We start from the raw sequence: 23660 nt of genomic DNA, 5'->3' as shown, positions 1-23660 counted from the left end.
CTAAGTGGATTAAGAATGCCATGTTTTTAGAAATATATTGTTCATTCATTAGTTTTTGAATTCTGTAAAGTTCACCTAGAATATCATCTAATGACTCATAGTCTGAGATTTCACTTAAATGATCAATTTTGCCACTGTCATTAAAGGCCAAAGTACTGCTGTCTCTGTAAAAACCTTCTGATTTATGTAATAATTGTGTAACATTTTCCCTTGTCAATATTCCTCTCTTTCCCATTATGCATGGAAAATTAGACATTTTGAATTTTCAGTTGTATTAATGATAGATTAAAGCAGACTCCAAAGATGGGGTGTGCATCCTTATTTTATACTTCCTTGAAATATGATGTAATATTCTAGGTGAAGCAATGAGAAAATGGAAGGATGCATTATTGTATCATCCTTCTAGGCATGCCATTATTCTTCCAAATTGTTACTATTTTAGTTTTTTTTTTAAGCACAGTTGGGAATAATTGATAAATAATGATAAAATAATTCCTAGAATGATGAAGTAGAATTCCTGGAATAGAATGAGGACTAACTAAGGTCTGTTTTGTAAAAATACAAGGCATTATTTAGAGCTTGTACAATTTTAAGAAGTTCAGAGGGAAGGATCAGAATTGGATAGAATCTGTAACTTTTCTGTAATGCAGTATTTTTGTTCCTCAAATTATTTTTATTTTAGTTTTTGACAGACCAGGGTTTTTTTCTGGGTCTGAAATGTTTCTGAAGGAAGCATTCTATTATTTAGCTAGTCCAAAATTTCCTTCAGTATTCATATTTGGTTATGAAAGATTCGTATTAGATGCTGACTTTCAAATAGAGAGGTTTAAGGGTTATTAAGAGATACAACACATATATGACTAAAACTACCCACTGTTTTATTTTACTAGCAGGGCATTCATTCTAAATTCTCTCTAAATAACATCTCTAGTGATTGATGACTTTTCACCACTTGTATTACGTAGATGTAAACAAACATAACTAGCATTAGTCAATATTTGAATCTTTGTTAGGTAGTATTTTGGGTCATTCATTTTGAGGGGAATTAGATGTATTTCCAAATTTTTAAGCTTCTGAATCTAGGAATAACTCACTAACATATAAAGAACAGGACTGTACATGACACCAAGTAGTCCTCTTTTTGCCTTTGTTGGAAGTATTATTTAATTCTGTTTCATTATTGAAGCCACTTTAGATTCTTTAAAAGGATGATTTAAAAAATAAGATTTGTTTGTTGAAATCTGCAAGGTTAGTATTATTGCTAAATAATTTGCTTCACTGTAAGTAATGGTTATATTTGGAAATTAGGAAGTCCAAAATTTGTTTTTGTAAAAAGCTTTAGTCTGAGGTTGCAGAAAAATATTCAGTGACTTTGGAAAATGTTGACAGGTTGTTATACGGAAAAAGCAGGTTATAGTGTTTTGTAAAGGATAAGCCTAATCTATATTTACATATGTATGCATACGTATAAAGACTCACTTTCTATAGCGTTAATAGTAATAACCACAAAATAGATGATTGCATGCTTTTTTAAGGTGCTTTTCTTAGTTCTTAAAATTTTCTAATATTTTAAGTTGTTTTAAAAATAAAAAAATATATTTAAATAAACTTTAATAAACTGTCCAATGTGAATATTGGGATGATAATCAGATACTGCAGTACTGTGATAGAACAGTGGTCATGGCTGATAAAAGATGCTTTAGCACAATCCCATTATGTATATTGAGGCTTCAATGAATGAAATGCTTAGAAGAAAACTGATACCTGGAAACTATACCATATTAGCTTGGGCAAGTAACTGTGTAAAATGTTATCATTCTATGATTTGTGGTTAAAGCCCCCTGATATTTGATGTTACAGTATGTGCTGAAATTTATTTTGGAGTTGTAGTTACAACTTTAAAATATTCTTTCTTAAAACATACTCTTTTCATTTTTAGGCATTATCCAATTGGTTTGCTGTTTGATCTTCTTGCATCAAGTTCAGCTCTTCCTTGGAACATCACAGTACATTTTAAGGTATAGTTTAAATAGCATTTCCCATTTCTCCCACTTGTGGTATTTAGTCAGTAGACTTAGACTAGAATTTTTTTTTTTTTAAGTGAAGTTGTATATTGCTTCTCCCATGACGCTTTTTAGTGGCTAAGCTGCCACTAGTGTTTATCCATATGTCTTTTGATTTATTGCTAACTCTTGGCAGAGCCATTTAAACATTTAATGTATGAATGCCTATTTTTGGAGCTGAATACACTGTTTAAAATTTGTAGTATTTTGGAATATTTATATTCATTAAAAAAAATCTCAAATAGGAAGAACAAAATCATGAGTTTAGATGTGGGCGTGGGCGTGGGAGTGGAGAGGGGTACAACTTAATGCTGTTGAGTACCTCTGAGGCTATTTTGATTGAATTGTGAGAAGTGTTTGGAGACAGAACTCTACAAAGACTTGATCTGAGTGTGTTTTGAGAAGTTTTAATTCCTGTAGTTTTTAAGACCAGTCCAGATTTATTGTAACTTAGTTTTGTCTTAATAGTTTATAAAGTGGTCTTTCCCCTTAACCACCTTGATTCTTCAACCCCTGCTCCCCAAGCAATTCACAAATACCATTGAAGGATTGTAATACTTCTTTTAGTTGATCACTAGGCAGTGATTCTCAAGGGGCGATGGACTGTGGGAGGGGAAGCATGTTAGGAGTTTGAAAAGTCATTTTAGGTATCTAATTTGCTTTCCTGTAAGGGGCACTCATTCAAAGTCACTGCCCAAAGGCTGCTCACCCATTTTTCCTAAGATACTTTCCTTCCCATTTTACTAAAATTGAGTGTATGGGACATTGGCATTTATTTTCCTCTCATTTGCACTAATGTGCTTTGCACAGTACCGTGTTACCACAGATTTTAGTTACCACGGAACCAGAGTGAAGATATGGTTCTGATATGCATGACTTTCAGTTACCGTGGTACCATGCAAAGCAAAGACTGCCTGTATATATAATAATTTAAGTTTAGAAGGGTATGAAGATAAAACTACTCCAAGCATAATGAATGTAGAGGTTCTGTATTGCCTAGCACGTTAGTCTTCCCCATTATGTTGAAATAATTCCCGTAATTAGATTATTTGTGTGTGAGGGATGCACTCTAAGACTTTGGAATCTAGGTTAAAATATATCATAGCTACCCATTTATGTATTCATTCAACAAATACCAGAAGCCTGCTGTGTGCCAGCCAGGCACTATTCTAGATACTTGGGGTACATGAGTGAATGACACAAAGACACTCAAACACTGAGACACTTTACGGTACCTACCTGGCACTACATACCGAGCCCTCTGTAATTACTGACTGAGTGAGTCAGTGCAGTGTAATAATGGTAGGAAAGGCTTAGAATTATTTTGATTGTTTTAGTGTAGTGGTTCTCAAAGCGGTCTGTGGACCCACAGGTGTACCCGAAGCTCTTGGAAAGAATCCATGAGGTCAAATCTATTTCCATAATAATATTAAGATGCTATTTGCCCTTTTCTCTGTGTTTACATTTGTACTGATCGGCAAAAGAGATGATGGGTAAAACTGTGGGCACCATAGCACAAAGCAGGGCGGTGTACCACACTTTGCAGGTGGTTATTGTATTCTTCACTGCCACACACTTGCAGTAGAATGAATATCACCAGTTTCACTTAAGACTGTTTTGGATGAAGCAGTACGAATTATTGATTATTATTAATCTTAAGTACATGTTTTTTTAATCTGTGTGTTGAAATGGAGAGTACATACAAAGCACTTCTGCTGTATGTCAAATATGATGGTTGTCTTAAGGAAAAGCACTTATGCCCTTGTTTGAGGGCAAGCTCAACAAGCCACTTTTTTCATAAAACACCATTTTTTTATTTGAAAGAGTGACTGATAAAGTGTGGTTATCAGACTTACATATTCGTAAGACAGTTTCTTAAAATAAATGAAGTGTCTCACTGTAAGGACAACAGTATTTGTTGCCAGTTGATAAAATGTGAACTTCTAAACGAAAATTAGAATTTTGGGAAACGTATCTGCTACCATGACCTTGACAGCTTTATTATTCTTAAGACAGTTTTCTGTTGAGATTTTTTGTCATTTTAACAGATCTAATTTTTAAAAAATTTTATGTAATGAAATGTGTCAACGTTTAGAGAAGATCTACGTTAATTCAGTAAACAAATATTTTCCAAATGGTCAATGCATGATGTTACAAAATAATGCATGTGAAAAAGAACTATTCAAAATGCAAGGTCAAATTAGGGATTTTTATGTAACAGAGATCAAAATGTTTGTTGATAAGCTTTCAGATTCTACATTAATGTTACAAACTATACTTACTGAATCTGGTGTGGTATCAAAACGGAATATCCACAAATCTGAAGTCTGTTAAAATGCTACTCCTTTTTCCAGCACATATTTTTATAAGCCTGTATATTTATATAAGTTAGCCAAAACAACAATATAGAGCATTGAATGTAGAAGCAAATAATTAATCTGTTTTCTACAAAGCCAAACATTAAAGATATTTTCAAAACTGTAAAACAGTGTCAGTATTCTCCCTAAGGTTTTATTTTTGTTCTAGAAAATAGTTATATTTCACAGAAAATATTATTTTTGTGTTACATGTAATGGGTATATTCTTGGTATTTTTAAATGAATCACTCTTTGAGGTCTTTGGTAGGTCACCATTTTCTTCCCAGATGGGAAGTTTATTAGAGAAATCAAATAGAAAGCAGAATCTTAGAGCTAATAAGGATATTATAGAGGGGGTGTTAAATTTGCTCAAGCCACCAGTGTATTTCTATCAGCTGTTCTTACACTTTCTGCCCTTGGCCCATATTGGGGGAAAATTATTGCCCAGATTTCTTTCTGTATACTAAGTTCCCTTTATTTAGGGTTATACGACTTAGCTTTCCTCAAAAGTTGTCCCCAAGTGTTTAATTGATGGCTTATACTGATTAATTTAGGCCCATTTCTGTTGTACTACTTTATGACTTTTGATTGATTATAATGAAACTGAGTAAGACATTTGCACTTAGAAAAGCAAATGCTTTTAGAGTGAGGAAGCAGGGTTTTGTTTTGTCTTTAGTTTCTAGATAATAGTTTATCAGCAGGTTGAATTTATCAAGTAATGACTTTATTTATGTCAGTTGATGTATTTTATCTTTTATGATATTGAGTATGTCAAATGATAGCTGTATTTTAACCAGACAGCTTGAATTTATTTGTTTTACAGTTGCTTTCAAAGATATTAATTGATTTTGATTAGGTTTTATGCAATAATAAACTCTCCAAGAGCACCCCCTCTGCTTCTACCGTGCACACACATTTGATCATTTTGTGATTCAGACTGAATTCTTGAGGGAGAATACCTGTTAAATAGCTTTCAGATATTTTCTCTAATTTTTAACGGACTTTGCTGCTTATCATTTGAATAGATATATAATGTTTCTAGTAAATGAATTTTAATGTCTCGAGCGGTGTTCTTGAAACTTTAATGTGCATACAAATAACCTTTGTGTCTAGTTAAGGTACAGATTTTGATTCTGATTCCGTAGGTTTGGGCTGAGGGCAGAGGTTCTGTATTTTTATTTTTTTAATTTATTTTTATTTTTTTCCGTTGGATTTTTAGACTTTATTGCACAAGTTCATCATATATTCACAGTCGGCATAGATGTCGACACATGAGCATGTTTTATATCAGCTGCCATAATGATTGCCATTCCTATAAAAGTATTTAGTTGACAAACAACCCTCCATGGAAGAAATATTAAATGATCGCCAGCCATACTCTGAGCCTTGTGTTTTATTTTCTTATTTACAGTAGGAGACCTGACAGGACTCAACTTCTAGCTAATTGATCCTTGGGCCTTGTTTCCATGATGCATATTATGTAGTAGCATAATTTCATTACATCTTATCGATAGAAGCATTATTTACCAGTGTAGGAGAATTTGTTCACCAGCTCCCATTATTTTCAGGCTACATACATTTAACTCAACCTGAGCAAAAATTCATTTCACAAACACAAAGGTATTAACATAACTTTCTTCCCGTCACACTTTCTTGACTTTTCAAGAATGCCACCAGCTGATTCTGATTATCCAGATGTGTATACAACATGAAATACCATCTCATCCACCATAGGTTCATTCATTTCATTAATAGCAGTAATATTAATTATTTTCATAATTTGAGAGGAAGTTGCATCTAAGCCACAAATAGCAATAGTAGAATTAACAACTACCTGTCTCAAATGACTACATGGATGCCCCCCCATATCATACATTTGAAGAATCTTACATAAATGTAAAATAAGAAGGGAAGGAATCAAACCTACTCCAGCTTGTGCCAAGCCAGTATCGTAACTACTATGTCTTTCTCAATTAGTGAGGTATTAGTAAAAATTATATAACTTTGTCAAAGTGAAATTATGGGTCCAAACACTTTATATCTTGGTGACATATCCATTCCAGCTAGGTTTCCAAGATGCAACATCACCTATTGTAGAAGAACTTTTACACTTCATGATCATACATTAATGATTGTTCATTAGCTCCTTAGTGATTTACATTATTTCATTAAAGTTAACAGCTAACCTAACACACAAGTACAAGAGATACACAAGAGGTAGAAACAGATTGAACTATTCTTCTAGCCACTATCCTTATCTTGTCTTACCATCACTACAATTTCATTATATAATAGATGAAATTAATAATCCTTCCCTCACTGTAAAGACTATGGGTCATCAGTGATCCTAAAGCTATGAACATATAAATATTTATGATTTTCATCATGATAAGTATACTCTTTAATACCTATCCTCTATTTTCCCATCCCCCCAGCCATCTCCGCTCTGGTAACCATCTGTTTGTTCTCTGTAGCTAACAATCTGTTTCTTGGTTTGTCTCTTTCTTTTCCTTTGCTGTTTGGTTTCTTAAATTCCATGTATCAGTGAAATCATATGGTATTTGTCTTTCTCTGGCTTATTTTGCTTAGTGTTATACTCTCTAGCTCTATCCATGTTGTTGCCTATGGCAAGATTTCATTCTTTTTTATGGCTAAATAATACTTCATTATATATATATATGTATGTATATATATACATATTTTTTCTTTATCCATTCATCTATCGATGGACACATGGGCTGCTTTCATAGTTTGGCTATTGAGGTTCTGTATTTTTAACAAGTTCACAGGTAATGCAGTGTTATTGGTTCAGCAGGTCACATGTTGAATAATAAAGAGTTTGGAAAACAGTGCAGATTTAAAAGGTAATATTGTGTAAAGATCCAAAAGGTTGAAAGGATGATTCAGAAAATAATGTTTTTAGAAATTTTTATATTATTTTTGGAATTCTGAGAAACATTACATAATTGTAAAGTGTTTACTGCTTTAAAACGTAGGTTTGGATATTTGCTTTGTCCATTTACCAAAACGAGTGAAAATGGTAACTTCTTCAGACTTTTCTAATTAGCATCAAGAACATGTATGATCTGTAAACTTCATTAGCTTACTGAGAAACTTATCTTATTCTTGTTTTTCACTTTTTTATTTTAAAAAATTTAAATCTGTATTTGAAAAGTTGAGAGTTGTCTAGTGAACATCCCCATACCTTTCACCTGGATTTGCCAGTTGCTAACATTTTGCTATTTTGGCTTTTTCTTTCTGTTTTTTTCCTTTAATATTTACATTATTCCTATGGGTATGCTGCTTGCAAAGCTGCATTATAATCAAAAAGTTGCTTACAGTATGTGGAATTTTTAAAAAGAGAAGTTCGTTACATGATTCAAAAATTTAGTAGCATCAGGTGAACATAGTTGGTTCTTTAAAATGCCAAGTTCTACTACATATCCTAAATAAAGTTTAATGAGTAAACAAAGTCAACAGTACCTTGGTGTTTTTCTTTCTTTGTCTCCTGATAACATGGTGCTAAATTGGTGTATTTTGGTTTTGATAAGAGCATAGATTTTAATTTTAAATTTTGATAGTGATTATTAGTGGTAGAGCTCGCACTTGCTAGGTAAAAGAGGGTCAGCGTTAAGGTAAGTGCTTCTGTGCAAAACACTGCTGAATGATTGTGACTAGACAAAATTAGGTTTTTGGACCAAGGTATTCACTGTTTTCCTACAGTGTTTGGAAGGCGCTACCACTGGTTCTGACTGTTCTTTAAATATATTTGTATGACTGCCCACACCCCTTTTCTGATGGTCTTGTTCTTTCTTGCTAGGCCAAGAGCCACTGTGTCTTCCTGAGGTAATTTACTATATTTCTGCTTTTTTTTACTGTGTGTTGAAGACATAGGTCTGAGGTAGCTTTCCTTGTTCTTGAGTGCACTTCATGGTCATTCCCATGCTTCTGCTGCATGTAATTGCCAGCTATAAATATTGGTAGTTGTTTTGTAGTATCTATCAGTAGTGTATTATATTAGTTATCTGTTTCTCTGTAACAGATCACCACAAATGTAACAGCTTAAAATAACACAAATTTATTATCTCACAATTTCTGTGGATCTTCTGCTTAGGGCCTCACTGTAATTGTGGTGTTGGCTGAGCTACATTCTTGCCTGGAGACTGAGAATCTTCTAAGCTCACTTATATTGCTGGCAGAATTCATTTCCTTGTGATTGTAGGACTGAGGGCCCTTTCTTCTGTTGACTGTCAGCTAGAGACTGCACGCAGCACCTAAAGACTGCATGAAGTTCCTTGCCATGTGGACTTTCCCAGTATGGCAGCTTATTTCATTCAGTCAACAGAAAGTCTCTAGAGCTAGTCTTTTAGCAAGAGTGGAGTTTTATATAGTGTCACTTAATCACAGGAGTAAGATCCCATAGCCTTTGCTGTATTCTTTTGGTTAAATGCAAATCAAGATCCTGCCTATAGCCCATGGGAAGGGATTACAGAAAGGTGTGAAGGAGGTGGAGAGGATGGAGGGTCATGCATACTTAAAACTTTATGAAATATGGTTTGTTTAGTCACTAATTTATTCATCAAATATTTATTGAGGTTAACATCTGCTTTTCAGCTATGACAGAGTAATTGGATTGGATTTTTCCTCCAGCCATAAACAGCTATAAAACTGGACAAAATATATGAAGTAGAGCTCTTTTCAGGCACTGGACATTAGAGAGAAAGAGAACAAACAAGGTGAGCACCACATTTAGCCCATCTCTGTGTTTCAGGGCAGTGTCCTTACTGTGTCCTGGGGAGTGGAACTCAAGCGGAGCAGGGAAGTCCTGCTGAGTTAAGGATGCAGAGATTGGAGTTCTGGGCTACTGAAGCAGCTGGAATTTGCTAGGCAGGGTTTCAGAAAAGCATAAGTGTGAGTTTCCCAAAAGTCCTTTACTGAGAGTTGGGCTGCACATTCATAGGCAATACTCCTCAAGGTCAGATAAGAGAATGCATGTTAGAGTGGGACAAGCCACATTATACCTGGAGATGTTGGATCCTAGTCCATCCATGGTAGAGAGAGACCTAGTTAACATACTAAACATTTATCTGAGACCAGAAAGACCATGCTATAGGAGTAAGAATTATATCTCAGAGCAGGATTAGTAAATTATGGTCTGTGCTAAATCTGGCCTACTGAGCCTTTTACAGAAAAAGTTTGCCAACTCCTATTTAGGAGTAAGGATTGCTCTGGATCTGCTCTAATAAAGCCTAAAATTAGGCCTTTTTGGGATCAAGGAGAGGCACTAAGCAGAACAAAACTCATCAAGAAAGAGTATAATCTAGAATCCTCACACCATATTTACAATGTCCAGCATACAACCAATGTCTACTATACATGCAAATAAGCAGGAAAACTTGAACCATATCAAAGGGAAAAAATGCTGTTGATAGAAACTGACCCTGAGATAACCCACATTTGGAATTAGGAAGAATGAATTAAACCAACTATTAAATCAGTGACTTAAGATTACAAAATTGTAGAACTGAGAAGAAGAATATCTGAAATGAAAAATTCACTGGATAGGCTTAATGGTGAATTGGAGATGGCACAAGAAAGATTCTGTGAACTTGAAGTCAGATCCATAGAAATTATCCAATATGAAGAATTGAGAGAAGAAAATTGATGCTGGTGGTGGGTGGGGACTGTCCTGATGGCCTCTAGGGTAATGTCAAGCAGTCTTACATTCATGTACTTAAGAGTCCTAGAAGGAGAGGAAAGGGGATGATTCAGAAAAATGTTTTTAAGAAATAATGATTAGACTCCCATTTTTTGGTTTCAAAGCTATAATAACCCAAACTCCATGATATTGGCATAACACCAGATATAAATCAATGGAGTAGAAGTGAGAGTCAAGATAAAAACACATACATATTTGGGCAGTTGATTTTCTATATGGGTGCCAAGACAGTTCAGTGAGGGAAAGAATCGTGCTATGACAACTGGATCGTGCTATGACAACTGGATCCCCACATGTAAAAGAATGAAAGTGACCTCTAAAAAAATAAGTAGAAATGGATCAGACACCTAAATGTAAAAACTAAAATTATAAAACTCTTAGAAAAAAAATAAGTTTTGTAATGTTGGATTAGGCAGTGATTTCTTAGGTATAACACTTAAAGCACAAACAACCAAAGAAAAAGAAAAACAGGTAAATTAGACTTGATCAAAATGGAAAACTTGTGCTTTGAAGAAAGTGAAAAGACAACCCATAGGAGAAAATATTTGCAAAATCATATATCTAAGAAGGGTCCAGTGTCCAGAATATATAAAGAACTCCTAGAATTCAGTAATAAAAAGGTAAATAACCCAATTAAAAATGGGCAAAGTGAAAAAAAAAAAGAAAAAGTGGGCAAAGTGTTTGAGTAGACATTTCTCCAAAGTAGATATATAAATGGCCAGCAAGCATATGAAATGATGCTCAGAATAGTTGTTAAACTCCATTGAGTTACCCCTTCAACCTGCTAAGATAGCTATAATCAAAAAGTTGGGTAATAACAGGTGTTAGAGTGTGGATTAATTGGTACTCCTATGTTACATGTTACTATTAGAAATGTAAAATGAGGCACTGCTTTGGAGAACAGTCTGGCAGTTCCTCAATTGAACATAGACTTGCCATATGACCCACCAATTCCAGTCATAGTTACATACCCCAGAGAACTGAAAACACATGTCCACCTAAAAACTTGTACTGGGATGTTCATAGCAACATTAGTCATAATAGCCAAAAAGTGGAAGCAACCCTCAGTGCTCATCGACAGATCAATGGATAATCAAAATGTATATTCATATAACAGAATATAGTTGGCCCTTGAACAACATGGATTTGAACTGCGTGGGTCCACTTATATATAGGTTTTTTTAATAAATATAGTACAGTACTGTAATATTTTCTTTTTCTTAATATCTTCTATAGTTTACTCTATTGTAAAATGCAGTGTATAAGACATATACCATACAAAATATGTGATCAATTGCTTATGTTATTGCTAAGGCTTCCAGTCAACAGGTTATTATAGTTAAATCTGGGGGGAGTCAAAAGTTATATGCAGCTTTTAAACTGCATGGGGAGAGATGTGGGTTGGCACCCCTAACCACTTGTTTGAGGGTCAACAATATAATTTGGCCATGAAAAGGAATGAAGTACTGATACATGCTATAGCATAGATGAACCTTGAAATGTCATGATAAGTAAAAGAAGGAAGACACAAAAGGCTGCATATTGTATGCATATTGTGACTCATTTATATGAAATGTCCAGAATATGCAAAATCTTTAGAGACAGAAAGTAAATTAGTGTGACTGCTTATAAATACGAGGTTTTTTCCTGGAGTTATGTAATTTGATAGTGGTGATTCTAGTATACCTTGTGAATATACTAAAAACTACTGAAATGTACTTTTTTAAATGGTAAATTTAAGTAAATTGTATCTGAGTTATATCTCAATTTAAAAGAAATAATCGTTAATTTTCATATTTGGGGGAGAAAACATTAATCTGTGTGTTGAAGAAGCTCAGGAAATTCAAAGCAAGTAAATATATAGAAAAACACACAGGCATATCATAATCAGACTGGTGAAAGCCAATATAGAAAATCTATAAAAGAAAGAAACATGACATTAAAGAGAACAATAAGTGATGATGAATGATGGCTGCTGTCTTATGAGAGATCAAAATACAATGCAGTGATACCTTAAAGCACTGAAAGAAGCCACAGACAGGAGTGAAGAACGCTAGAAATGGTAAATAAATGATAAATATAAGAGATTACCTCCTTTAACTTTTGTTTTTTTAAAGCAAATGACTATTAAAAGCAAGAATAATATAATTTTAAAGAAGGGTGTATAGTGTCTGTATAAATAAAATGTATGACCACATTTGCCTAAAGGATGGGGTCACTGAATCCTCAGTTAACTGTGGGTCAAATAAGAAATCACAAGGGAAGTTTAAAAATATTTCAAACTAAATGATAATGGAAACACAACAGAATTAAATTTTGTGGGCTTCACATAAAGCTGTGCTTAGAGGGATTTAAAAACTTTCTGTAGTAGGAAAACACAACTTACTGATATCAGGAACAAAAGTGGGATATCACTACAGATCCCACAGCCATTAAAACAATAGTAGGAAATATAATGAACAACTTTATGCCAGCAAATTTGACAAATGGACATATTCAGCGAAAATACTGTTTACTGAAACTGATACAATAAATAGGTATGAATAGTCTCTAAATGTATGAAGAAGTTGGATTTGTAATTAAAAACTCCTCACAAAGTGAAATTCACCAAGTTTCATTGGTGAATTCTATCAAATATTTAAGGAATAAATAGTACTAGTCTTCACAGACTTTTTTCAGAAAATAGAAGCGGAGGGAATAATTTCCCAGTTTGTTTAACAGGCCAGAGTAACTGATACAAGAACGTGTAATGGATGTTAAAGGAAGAAAAAATACACCCCAATATCCCTCATGAACATAAATGCAGACACTCTCAAGAAAATACTAACAAATTGAATCTTCAATAAAGGATAGTGCACCATAACCGGGTTGAGATTGTCCCAGGAATATAAGGGTGATTCAACTTTCATATATCAATGAATTGATGTAATTCAGCACATTTACAGAAAAAAGTAGAAAAAAATCATACAATCACATAGATCCTTACCAAAAAAGCTTTTGACAAAATTCAGTACCCATTTGTCTCCAAAACTCTTAGCAAACTTAGGAATAGAAGGGAATCTCCTCGATTTGACAAAGAATAAATATGAAAAGTCTACAGCTAAAATCATGCTAAATGGTGGTTTATTGAATATTTTACCCTAAGATCAGGAAAAAGGCAAAGATGTCTGTTCCTACCACTTCTATGGGTAGTTTTGCTCTACTGCAAAATAGGTATTCCTAAAAAACAAGGTGCTGTTAAAAATCACAGGACTTATGGGGAAAATGCATTAAGGGCACAAAATCAAAAACTTTATTAGTGACAAAAAAGATAGGAACCTAATAAAAGGACAGTTTTACATAGGTTAAATGGTTAAATACATAAATACTACAATAAGTTTGGCGCTTTATATTGAGAAGACTAAGTTTGCTTGTAGAGATGAGGATCGGAAGGGATTGCAGCTTGTCAGTTATTGCGAAGTGGTGAAAGGAAAGTTACTAAATCAGACAAAATTGTAGCATCGAATGTGGGTGAGTATAGCTTATAACATGAATTGAGGTAGCAGGTCTATTGCTGAGGTGTGCGTTTGTGTATTTTGTGGCTCAGTTTAGCTGGGTGCAATTTCTATGTTCATTTAGTATTTCTTGTGGACAGTATTTACAAAAGTAAATATGAAATTCACATTGCTCAAATTGTTCCCTAATATATGATTTCCTTTGGAACAAATCCAAAAAACTTGAACAGTTTAAATATACACATAAATGTGTGTGTGTGTATACACACTATTCATAAATATATATTCATATATGTGTATGTTTATATGAACAATTAGCACATGAAAAGATGTTCAGTACCTTCATCCATCAGGGAAGTGTATGTTAAAATCACAGTGAGTGCTCTGGGCACCTGGGTGGCTCAGTCAGTTAAGTGTCCGACTTGATTTTGGCTTAGGTCATGATCTCAGGGCTGTGAGATTAAGCCCCACATCGGGCTCCCTGCTCAGCAGGGAACCTGCTTCTCCATCTCCCTCTGCCTGCCGCTCCCTCTGCTTGTGTGCGCATGCTCTCCCTTTCTGTCAAATAAATAAATAAAATCTTAAAAAAAAAAAATGAAAACGTTCACAAAAGACTTGTACACTAATAGCCACAATCTGGATACAATCTTTTTTTTTTTTTTTAAGCTTTTTATTTATTTGTCAGAGCGAGAGCGAGCACAAGCAGGGGGAGTGGCAGGCAGAGGGAGATGGAGAAGCAGGCTCCCCGCTGAGCAAGGAGCCCGATGTGGGACTTGATCCCAGGACCCTGGGATCAGGACCTGAGCCAAAGGCAGATGCCTAACTGACTGAGCCACTGGGCATCCTTCTGGATACAATCTTAATGTCTACTAAGAGGTTTTTGGGTGAACAGACTGGTTTATCAATCCAATGGTATATAATACGGAGCAGCAAAAGGGAACTATTTATACATGCAGTAACATAGATGAATTTCAAAAGCATTATGCTAATAAGTAAAAGATGCTAGATTACACAGTACTATATGATTCTATTTGTATGTGATTATATTACAGGCAAAACTAATCTTGTGATACAAATCAGATCAGCTGGGTGGGTCTAAATGAGGGAACTGATTGTAAAGGGCACCAAAGAACTTTTTGGGTGTGATGGTAATATTTTATATCTTGTTTGGGCTGACACTTACGCAGTATTGATTTATTTAACTGTACACTTAAAATTTCTGCATTTCACTCTGTGAATTGTATCTCAATGAAAGTTTATTGAGAAAGCACAGGTGAGAACAGTCATGGTCTCTGCCTTGTGGAGGGTAAGAGTAGTACGACCTAAGAATATAAATGATATTATAGAGTCAAGTATATGAACTTTGTGAACTTAACCTACACTTGGGAAGTAAGAAATTTCCTGGAGGAAGTGATGTCAAAACTGAACCTGAAGATGGAGGAGGATATTTTGGGGTAGTTGTGTAAGTGGTCAAGTGATAGGCAAGGAGAAAGAGTGTTCTAGACAAAGGAGATATTTTGTGCAGAGGCACAGAAATGAGAGAGTATGGCTGAAAGAATGTTTGAGCAGGTGACAGATAATCAAGATCACTGGAACAGAGAATGTGTGTGTGGGACAAGGGAAAGAAAATGGAATATGAGCAGAAGATTATGATGAAGAGGTTAGCAGAAGATGTAAGTCATTTAGAACCTTGAAGACTTTGGATGAAGTTTGATTTTATTATAAAAGAGCAGAGCAGCTGAGTGAGAAGATCTGATTTGCATTTTAGGAAGATCGCTGTGACTCCAAATGTGAAAAATGAATTAAAGGGGTTAAGATTTGTGGCATGGGACCCAGCTGTAAGGTTTTCCAGAAATGTCGGATAGTTGTTAGTTTGTACTCGGAAAGCAGCTCGGGAATGTTGAATGTGAGTGGATTCAGATCTATTTAGGATGTGGACTCAATAGAACTTGCTTGAATGTAGGAGATGGGGAGGAGGAGTCAAGGGGGGAAACTTCTTTTCTTTGGGATTTGTTGATGTTTCCTATGCCTAATGCCATATCTTCTAGATTAATGAATGTATGGGTCCTAGTCATGAGAAGGATCTTGGCTGGAGACAGATATTGAGACTTACTAGTCTGTAAATGATGTGGAAGTAGGTAAGCTTTTGAAGGTGAGTATGTGGAATGAAAAAAAGCAATGAGGTGCTAGACTAGAAATTTGAAAAATACCAACATTTGGGGCACCTGGGTGGCTCAGTCAGTTAAGCATCCGACTCTTGGTTTCAGCTCATGTTGTGATCTCAGGGTTATGAGATTGAGCCCTGTGTCAGGCTCCGCCCTTGCATGGAGTCTGCTGGAGATTCTCTCCCTCACCCTCTGCTCCTCCTCCCCCCTCCTCCCGTCTAATAAATAAATAAAACCTTAAAAAACCAACCAACCAACGAAAACCTTTAAGGAATGGCACCAGAATAGGCTTTTGCAAATGAGAATGAGAAAAAAGAAAAATAAGTGTGGTGTCACAGACGAGGATGACTGCTTCAAGGAGTATATTCAAAGGTGTTAGATGTTTGGTGAGAACTTAAAGCAGACTGAAAGGTATCATTGTTGACCTTCAAGACAGCAGTTTACAAGAGTGGTGAGGGTAGCAGACAGATTGCGTGGGTAAGAGGTGACTGCCAGCTTGGTCACCTCAAAGGTTGGCTCTGAAGGGGTGAAGTGAGAGGACTGGAGCCAGAAGGAAGTTGAGGTTGAAGGAAGTTTTTTTGTTTTTCTTCGGGTGCTTGTTTTATTTTTAGGAACAACTGATGAGAAACAGTAATTAGAAAGAACATGGTTACAGATAATTATAGAAAAAAATAGGAATAATTAATTGAACTGGGTTTCAGAGATGCACAAAATGGGATCTAGCAAACAGGATGGGAGATATTCCTTAGATTGTACCAGGAGGGAAGCAAATGACTGGTTGAAGGTAACTTTGTAGATTGGATCTTGGTAAAATTAGAAGATTTAAGAAAATTGGGGCACCTGGCTGGCTCTTGGAGTTGTGCAACTCTTGATGTTGGAGTTGTGAGTTTGAGCCCCATTTTGGGTGTGGGGATTACTTAAAAATAAAATCTTTAAAAATATATATATATATATTTTAGCTTGATTCCATTAACTTTCATGGCATATTCTTCTCTCATCCTGAAAATTGTATCTTAGGAAATAGATTTGAAAATCTCCTCCCTTTCCATCCCCACCCACATGCACACACATGAAAGTGATCTTGGAAAGAAATGTTAAGATTTTACACAAGTAAGCCTTTAAACTATGGCCTTGTATTTTCCCTGTCAGAATGCTGAGTCTACTATTAGAGGTGGTGACTCAACAATCAAATAAAATAACATTGCTCTGTATGTTAATTTGCTTATTTTGCCATAACAATACCACAGACTGGATGGCTTAAAAACAAGAGAAATTTATTTTCTCACAGTTCACAAGGCTGGAAAACCCAAGATCAAGGTCCAGCAGGGTTCAATTTCGGTGAGGATTGTCTTCCTGGTGTGCAGATGGTTGCCTTCTCTTTGTGTCCTTATATGTCCTTTCCTCCTTTGTGTGGAGATAGACAGAGAGAGAGTGAGCTCTCAGCTGTCTTTTCTTATAAGGACGCTAATCCTGTTAGATCAAGGCCCCACCCATATGAACTCATTTAACCTTAATTGATTCCTTAAGGGTCCATCTCCAAATACAGCCACACTGAGGATTAGGGCTTTAACATGAGAATATTAGAGGGACACAAACATTGAATCCATAACACTATATTAGCAACTCCTGCATTTTTAATGGGATATTAGATTCTTTATGGATATATGGAAAATTTTTGTTTGTTTTGCTCTCTTTATAGGACTTGCAGTATTTTTTTGAGGTATAATTGACATACAGCATTATATTTTAAGTGTGCAATGTAACGATTTGATATTTGTATATATTGCAAAAAGATGACTAGTTAACATCCATCACCATACGTAGTTACAACATTTTTTTCTTGTCATGAGAATTTTTAAGATTTACTCTCGGCAACTTTCAAATATGCAGTATGGTATTATTAACTATAGTCATCAAGCTGTACGTTACATCTGCATGACTTATTTATTTCATAACTGGAAGTTTATACCTTTTGATCCCCTTCATCCTTTTTGCCTAACCCTCCACCCCCAGCCCCTGGCCAACTATCAGTTTATTCTCTATATCTATGAGCTTTATTTTTACCCCTTTTAGATTCCACATATAAGTGAGATCATTATGGCATGTGTCTTTCTCTTTCTGACTTATTTCACTTAGATAATGCCTCAGGGTCCATCCATGTTGTCACAAATGTTGAGATCTTGTCCTTTTTGATGGTTGAATAATATTCCATTCTATACATATACTACATCTTCTTTATCCATTCATCCATCAATGGACAGGTTGTCTCCATGTCCTGGATGCATGTGCATCTTTCTGAGATAGCGATTTTTTCTTTGGATAAATACTTAGAAGTGGAATTGCTGGATTATATGTTATTTTATGTTTAAGTTTTTGAGAAACCTCCAATCTGTTTTCTATAGTGGCTGCACCAGTTTATATTCCGTCAGTACAAAGGGTTCCTTTTTCTCTACATCCTCATCAACATTTGTTATTTCTTTTTGATAATAGCCATTCTAATAGGTATGAAGTGATATCTCATGTGCTTATTTGTCATATGTATGTATTCTTTGGAAAAAATCTCTGTTCACATCTTCTGCCTATTTTTTTAATTGGAGGTTTGTTTTTTGTTGATTACTTATATGAGTTCATTATATATTTTGGATATTACCCCTTTACTAGATATATGATTTGCAAGTATTTTCTCCTCTACGGTAGGTTGCCTTTTCGTTTTATTGATGGTTTTCTTTGCTTGCACAGACTTTATAGTTTGTTGTTGTCCTACTTGGTTTTTTGTTTTTTTGCTTTTGTTGTCTTTGCTTTTGGTGCCAAGCTTGCAATATTATCAATAAATTGAAAGGCTTTTTTTTTTTTCCACTTGTAAGTAGTTTCAGTGTAGTATTGTTCATTTATCTCTAATCAGACTGTCTGGATTAATATTTTAATTAAAGGACGCTGGTAATAATATCTAAGTAAATGGTACTTTCCAGATTACTTCTATAAAAGTGAAGTTAGATTAGTTTATCAGGCATTCTGACTTGGAAGATTCATGAAAGCAAATAAACATGGTGTCAAACTCACTACCTTTATTTGCAAGAATTTGTACTGAAAAGATATGCACTTAAACACAACTGCTAATGTATGTAAGAAGATATTAGAAATGTAATGAATCAAGAGTCTGTCTGGAATCTTATTGTGAAGCTTTTGAAAAAAGATTTCTTACCCCCACCCCAACCTAATCATGGAAGAAGGAACATCTCATAAATAGGAGCTGAGGGGGCTTTGACTGAGACATCTGTCACTTTATTCATTGCCACGATTAATTCAGTTGCTGTGACTACCTATGTAGATATTTCCTCTTTCAGTTACTGCTCTCATATTTCCTTTGAGTTCATTTCATTAAATAGTTCACTTTCCTCCTAGAGAGGTAGAATATTCTGTTGAAGCATATGTATACAAATATGTTTAATCTCTTGATAGACCCCTCATTTGCAATTAAGACTAGTTGTTTGTAATTGTCAGCTATCAATTATCGGTGTCCCCATTGGTTAAGTTTAGAAACCTGCAAAACAATGGAAATCTGGGAAAAGCAAAACTTCAGTACCTTCTCTGATTATAGGAGTCATTGAGGGGAACAGCAACCTGTGCTGAAGCAACACTAGAAAATGGTGGGGTTTTCCCCCCTGATTTCTCAAACCACTGTTTTGAGAGACCCTGACTCCTTTTTTTCATAATCAGATTGTATACAGTTTAAGAAATTCTAACAGTACATAAGCTTAAATAGGTCATAAATTCAAACAACATGAAAATAGTATTTTCTTTGGAATATGAACTTTCATATTTTTTGCCACTCATACATAACCAAAATGGACAATTAAATTAGCAGCATAGAGAACTGTACAATATCCAAAAAAGCCATTCTAAATTTAGAGATCAAGTATAACAAAGTTTAGAAATAATAATTATAATGCTAATCCATTTGAATATAATAGAGTTGGTATGATGTACATGTTATTGTTTATCCTGGTCAGGAAGTCGGGACAAATCGCTTCAATCTAGCCTAAGCAAAGCGAATACAACTGATTGTAAAGTTGATTAAGGCAGGGACCCTCTCTCTGCCATCCATATCTTCTCCCATCTTTTAGTTTTGTCTTTCTCTCTCTCTCATACTCTCCTTTTGTCTTTTCAGTTTTACAGACTTTTATATTTTCTCATATTCTTTACCCTTGTGTGCCTATGTCTGAAAACATCTACCTTCATTCTTTATGGATTTTTAGTTCAAGAGCACCATGAATTTAGAATCCCTTTGTACCTAGAGAGACAATTTGATTGTCTCAGCTGTTCCCCCCTCCCCCCCAGCAGCTGTGACCAGTGGGTAGTTAAATAGTGGCTTACCTTTTTACTCAGCACATCTATGAGATCAGACTCTATAAAACAGGTGGTATGACTGATTATTTGCATCTACAAAATATACTTTAGGAAATAGCAATAGGTAATCAAGTGCCTTTTCTTTTGGTAGGAGGGCATGTACTTAAGTTTCCTAGTCATTCTGGAGCTTTCCATTATTTGGATAATTTAATGTTGTCTGTTAATAGTGTCCAAATAGGCTATAACTAAGTGCTTTTTTCTCCCATATTATTTGTCTCAGTTTTTACCAAAGGACTTACAGAACCATGACTTTTTGGTAAAATAATGTTCAAATATAATTAAGTATTTAGGTCTTATGGAGGAAGTGGTATTGCATAGTAGTTAAAAACTGGGACTCTTGAGTCAGAATAATCCTAGCTTGACCACATAGGACTCTGTCCACTCTCTGAGCTTTTTAATTAATTAGTTAATTAATTGTTTTATCTGTGAAATAGCAATAACAATACTTTTTACCTTAAGGATTGTTACGAAGATGAAATTACATAGTCCATATAAAAAGCATTAGTGCAATGTCTGTCACACAATAAGTGTTCAGTTAGTGTTGGCTCTTACTATCTTTTTTCAGTGAAAAGCTCATTAGTCATCTCATTTACATAACTGCTTATCTGTCCAGTGATCGTTGCCTCAACTGCCTAAAAGATTCAGTATAGGTCTAAGATGTAAATTTAGCTATTTGACCTTAAAAGCTACGTTTTAACAGCTTTATTAAGGTCTAATTGACCTACAGCAAACTATACATATTAAAATATACACTTTGATAAATTTATACTACAATTTATGTATTCATTTACCTGTTGACATTTAGGATGTTTCCTGGTTTTTGGCTGTTAACAAATAAAGCCACTGTGGATATTCACACACAAGTCTTTGTGTGGATAGATGTTTTTGTTTCTCTTAGGTAATTACCTAGTTGGAGACTGGATCTGATGGTAGGTATATGTTTACCTTTTTTAAAAAAACTACCAAACTGTTTTCCAAAGTGGTTGTCCTGTTTTACATCCTTACTAGCAGTGTATGTCATTTCTCTTCCACATTCTTGTCAGTACTAAATGGCAGGTCAAAAAGCTATTTTTAAAGTTATTACTCTTTCATATCCTTCTTTTATGTTGTTGTTCTTTTCTTTTATGTTGTTTTAAATACATATCATATTACATAAGGATTATTTGGAAAAAGTACAAAATATGCCGGGTAGCTAAAGATCTTTAACTTCAAATTTAAAAACTATTTGGAATTGTACTTTAATCTCTTTACTGGGAAGTTAACAGATGGTTTGCTAAAAATACTGGATAATTGGGGGAGATACAGTTCTTTAAGAAGCTAATTTTCTAATATGTGTACCTGTTTTATGTGTGTATTTTTTTTCCTTTGGTAGAGTTTTCCAGAAAAGGACCTTCTGCACTGTCCATCTAAGGATGCAATTGAAGCTCATTTTATGTCTTGTGTGAAAGAAGCTGATGCATTAAAGCATAAAAGTCAAGTAATCAATGAAATGCAGAAAAAAGATCATAAGCAGCTCTGGATGGGATTACAAAATGGTAAATATAGCAGTTTAACTTCCGACTACCACTTTATAAAGTATGAAATAACTGTAATCCTGTGAGTAATTGGTACATCTTAGAATTGGTGGTACCAGTTTAAGTTCCAGCTTCTACACACAAATTTGCAAAGAAGCTGCCTTTAGTCATCCCTTACATTGTACTCTTCCAACATCCTTCTCTTTATGGATTTTTTAGCATTAGAATTGCTTTGCCCATAACATCAGACGGTATAAACTTCCTGTGTTTAGCTTCTGGAGAAAGTGCCCTTATTGCTAGTCATGATCTTTCTGGAATTACAACTGAGTATCTTGTGTGTGTACCAAAGTACCTCCCCTTGGGTAGGGCACAAACTCCAACCCCTGCTTTCTCAGAATAGTAAGACTTGCTTTGTACTTGGATTCTGTCTCTCCTGGCTGGGATTTAGAAGATACACTCAAGGGAAAAGCTGAGAGGAATCTGCAGCTCACCTCTGTATTCTCCATCTTTTAGAGATCATAGCTCCTTAATCTTGACTGCATTGATTGTCTTCCAATGCCTTCAACACAGTTGTCTTACATACAGGTAGCCATTGTTTTACATGGGTCCGGTATGCATGAATTTCAGGTAACATGCTTTAGTTAAATAATACCAGGTCCTTAACAGTATGGTTCAAGTTTCACTTGCTACCGTATATTAACTGAAATTACATAAAGTACAAACTGTATTGCTAGCTCTTTAGTCTGTGAGTCATTTAACAACAGATATGCATCATGATTAAAGACCAGTCACATCACTTCTTTCAGTGTCTGTCAGTTAATCATCATTACTCATCTGTTATTTAGTTTACCCACAGACAGCAAAGCATGTGGTTGTATTGCCTCCTTGTCTTCAGTGGTAAGTCCACATAACATTTTATAAAAGTACATAATTGAAAGAGGGAATTGGCCAAGAAAGATGAAAGTATGGCAAAGAAACAAAAAGCAATAATGCTGACAGCGGCATTTTACTGGAATAATGGAATTATAGAAGAAACAGCTGACTGTGGGAATGTTGACACTGTCACCTTTTGAGAGACTAGATATGCAGCCACAGGAACTTAGCGAAGGTGAACTTTTCCACATAAATGAGGTAGGCGGTTGTGACGAAAAGGGTGAGTTTATCCCAGAGAAAGTGATGCTGGCAAAAAACTTAGCATTAAAGGATCTCTCAGAGATATTTCATGACATCGGAAGTGCAAATGATAACATGTTTGGAAGTTGATCCGGACTTAGAAAAGAATATGACAGTTCGGCAAGGTTTAGGAAAGATGCTTCCTTGTAGGGTATGTGTCAAGAAAGCAAGCACGATTGAAACCGTGCTTAAAGTTTTTACAGAGCAATAAATAAAGCACTTGCATTCTCAGCATTTCTAATGTTTTAAATTACAGTGTACTAAATACATTAGTTTTATTTACTTTATTCATTTTCTTATACATTTATAACAAGAGTTTTTAATGTTTGGACAGTTTTTAAAGATCACACCATTGATTATTAAGATCACTTTGCATGGTTTCATGATCACTTTTCCAGTCCTGCACAACTGTATAAAGCAAGGACTGCCTATGTTTTATCCATCTTTTATAGTTGTTTTTGGATAGAAAATTAGTTCAATATAAGCTGAACTTTCATGGCAATAACTAGAATAAAGTAGAAGACCCACCTTCTCCCCCAAGCCCCCCCAGAAAAAAAAAAAAAACATAATTTTAAAAAATGTGATCCATTTTTATCTTTTGGACTATATTATTACCATATCAAAGAGGTGTTTGTGGTATTTAGTATTTGTTAAAGTTTCATTATGCAAAACGGCATTATCTGAGACTTCAGTAATGTAAAAGGTACATATTTTATGACACTGTTACTCCAAATTTTCTCATTTCTTTTAAGTCTCTTAGATTTGAGT

At 34.8% G+C, this 23660-nt stretch overlaps 1 protein-coding gene across 5 annotated transcripts in view; it reads left to right on the top strand.

The window, feature by feature from the left end:
* ATG5 (autophagy related 5) overlaps positions 1 to 23660 on the top strand; it is a 132001-nt gene that overhangs the window by 23912 nt on the left and 84429 nt on the right. For 4 of the 5 annotated variants that reach the window (XM_034991700.1, XM_034991697.1, XM_034991698.1 and 1 more), the window contains 2 exons: positions 1940 to 2018; positions 21578 to 21740. In XM_034991700.1, the coding sequence (XP_034847591.1) occupies positions 1940 to 2018; positions 21578 to 21740 (242 nt within the window). The remainder of the gene's footprint in view (positions 1 to 1939; positions 2019 to 21577; positions 21741 to 23660) is intronic. The other variant, XM_034991702.1, reaches the window with a different exon arrangement.

Source organism: Mirounga leonina, unplaced genomic scaffold (genome assembly GCF_011800145.1).
Source record: "Mirounga leonina isolate KUSES-001 unplaced genomic scaffold, KU_Mleo_1.0 Mir_53, whole genome shotgun sequence".
Taxonomy (NCBI): domain Eukaryota; kingdom Metazoa; phylum Chordata; class Mammalia; order Carnivora; family Phocidae; genus Mirounga; species Mirounga leonina.
This window is presented reverse-complemented; position numbering and strand designations above follow the sequence as displayed.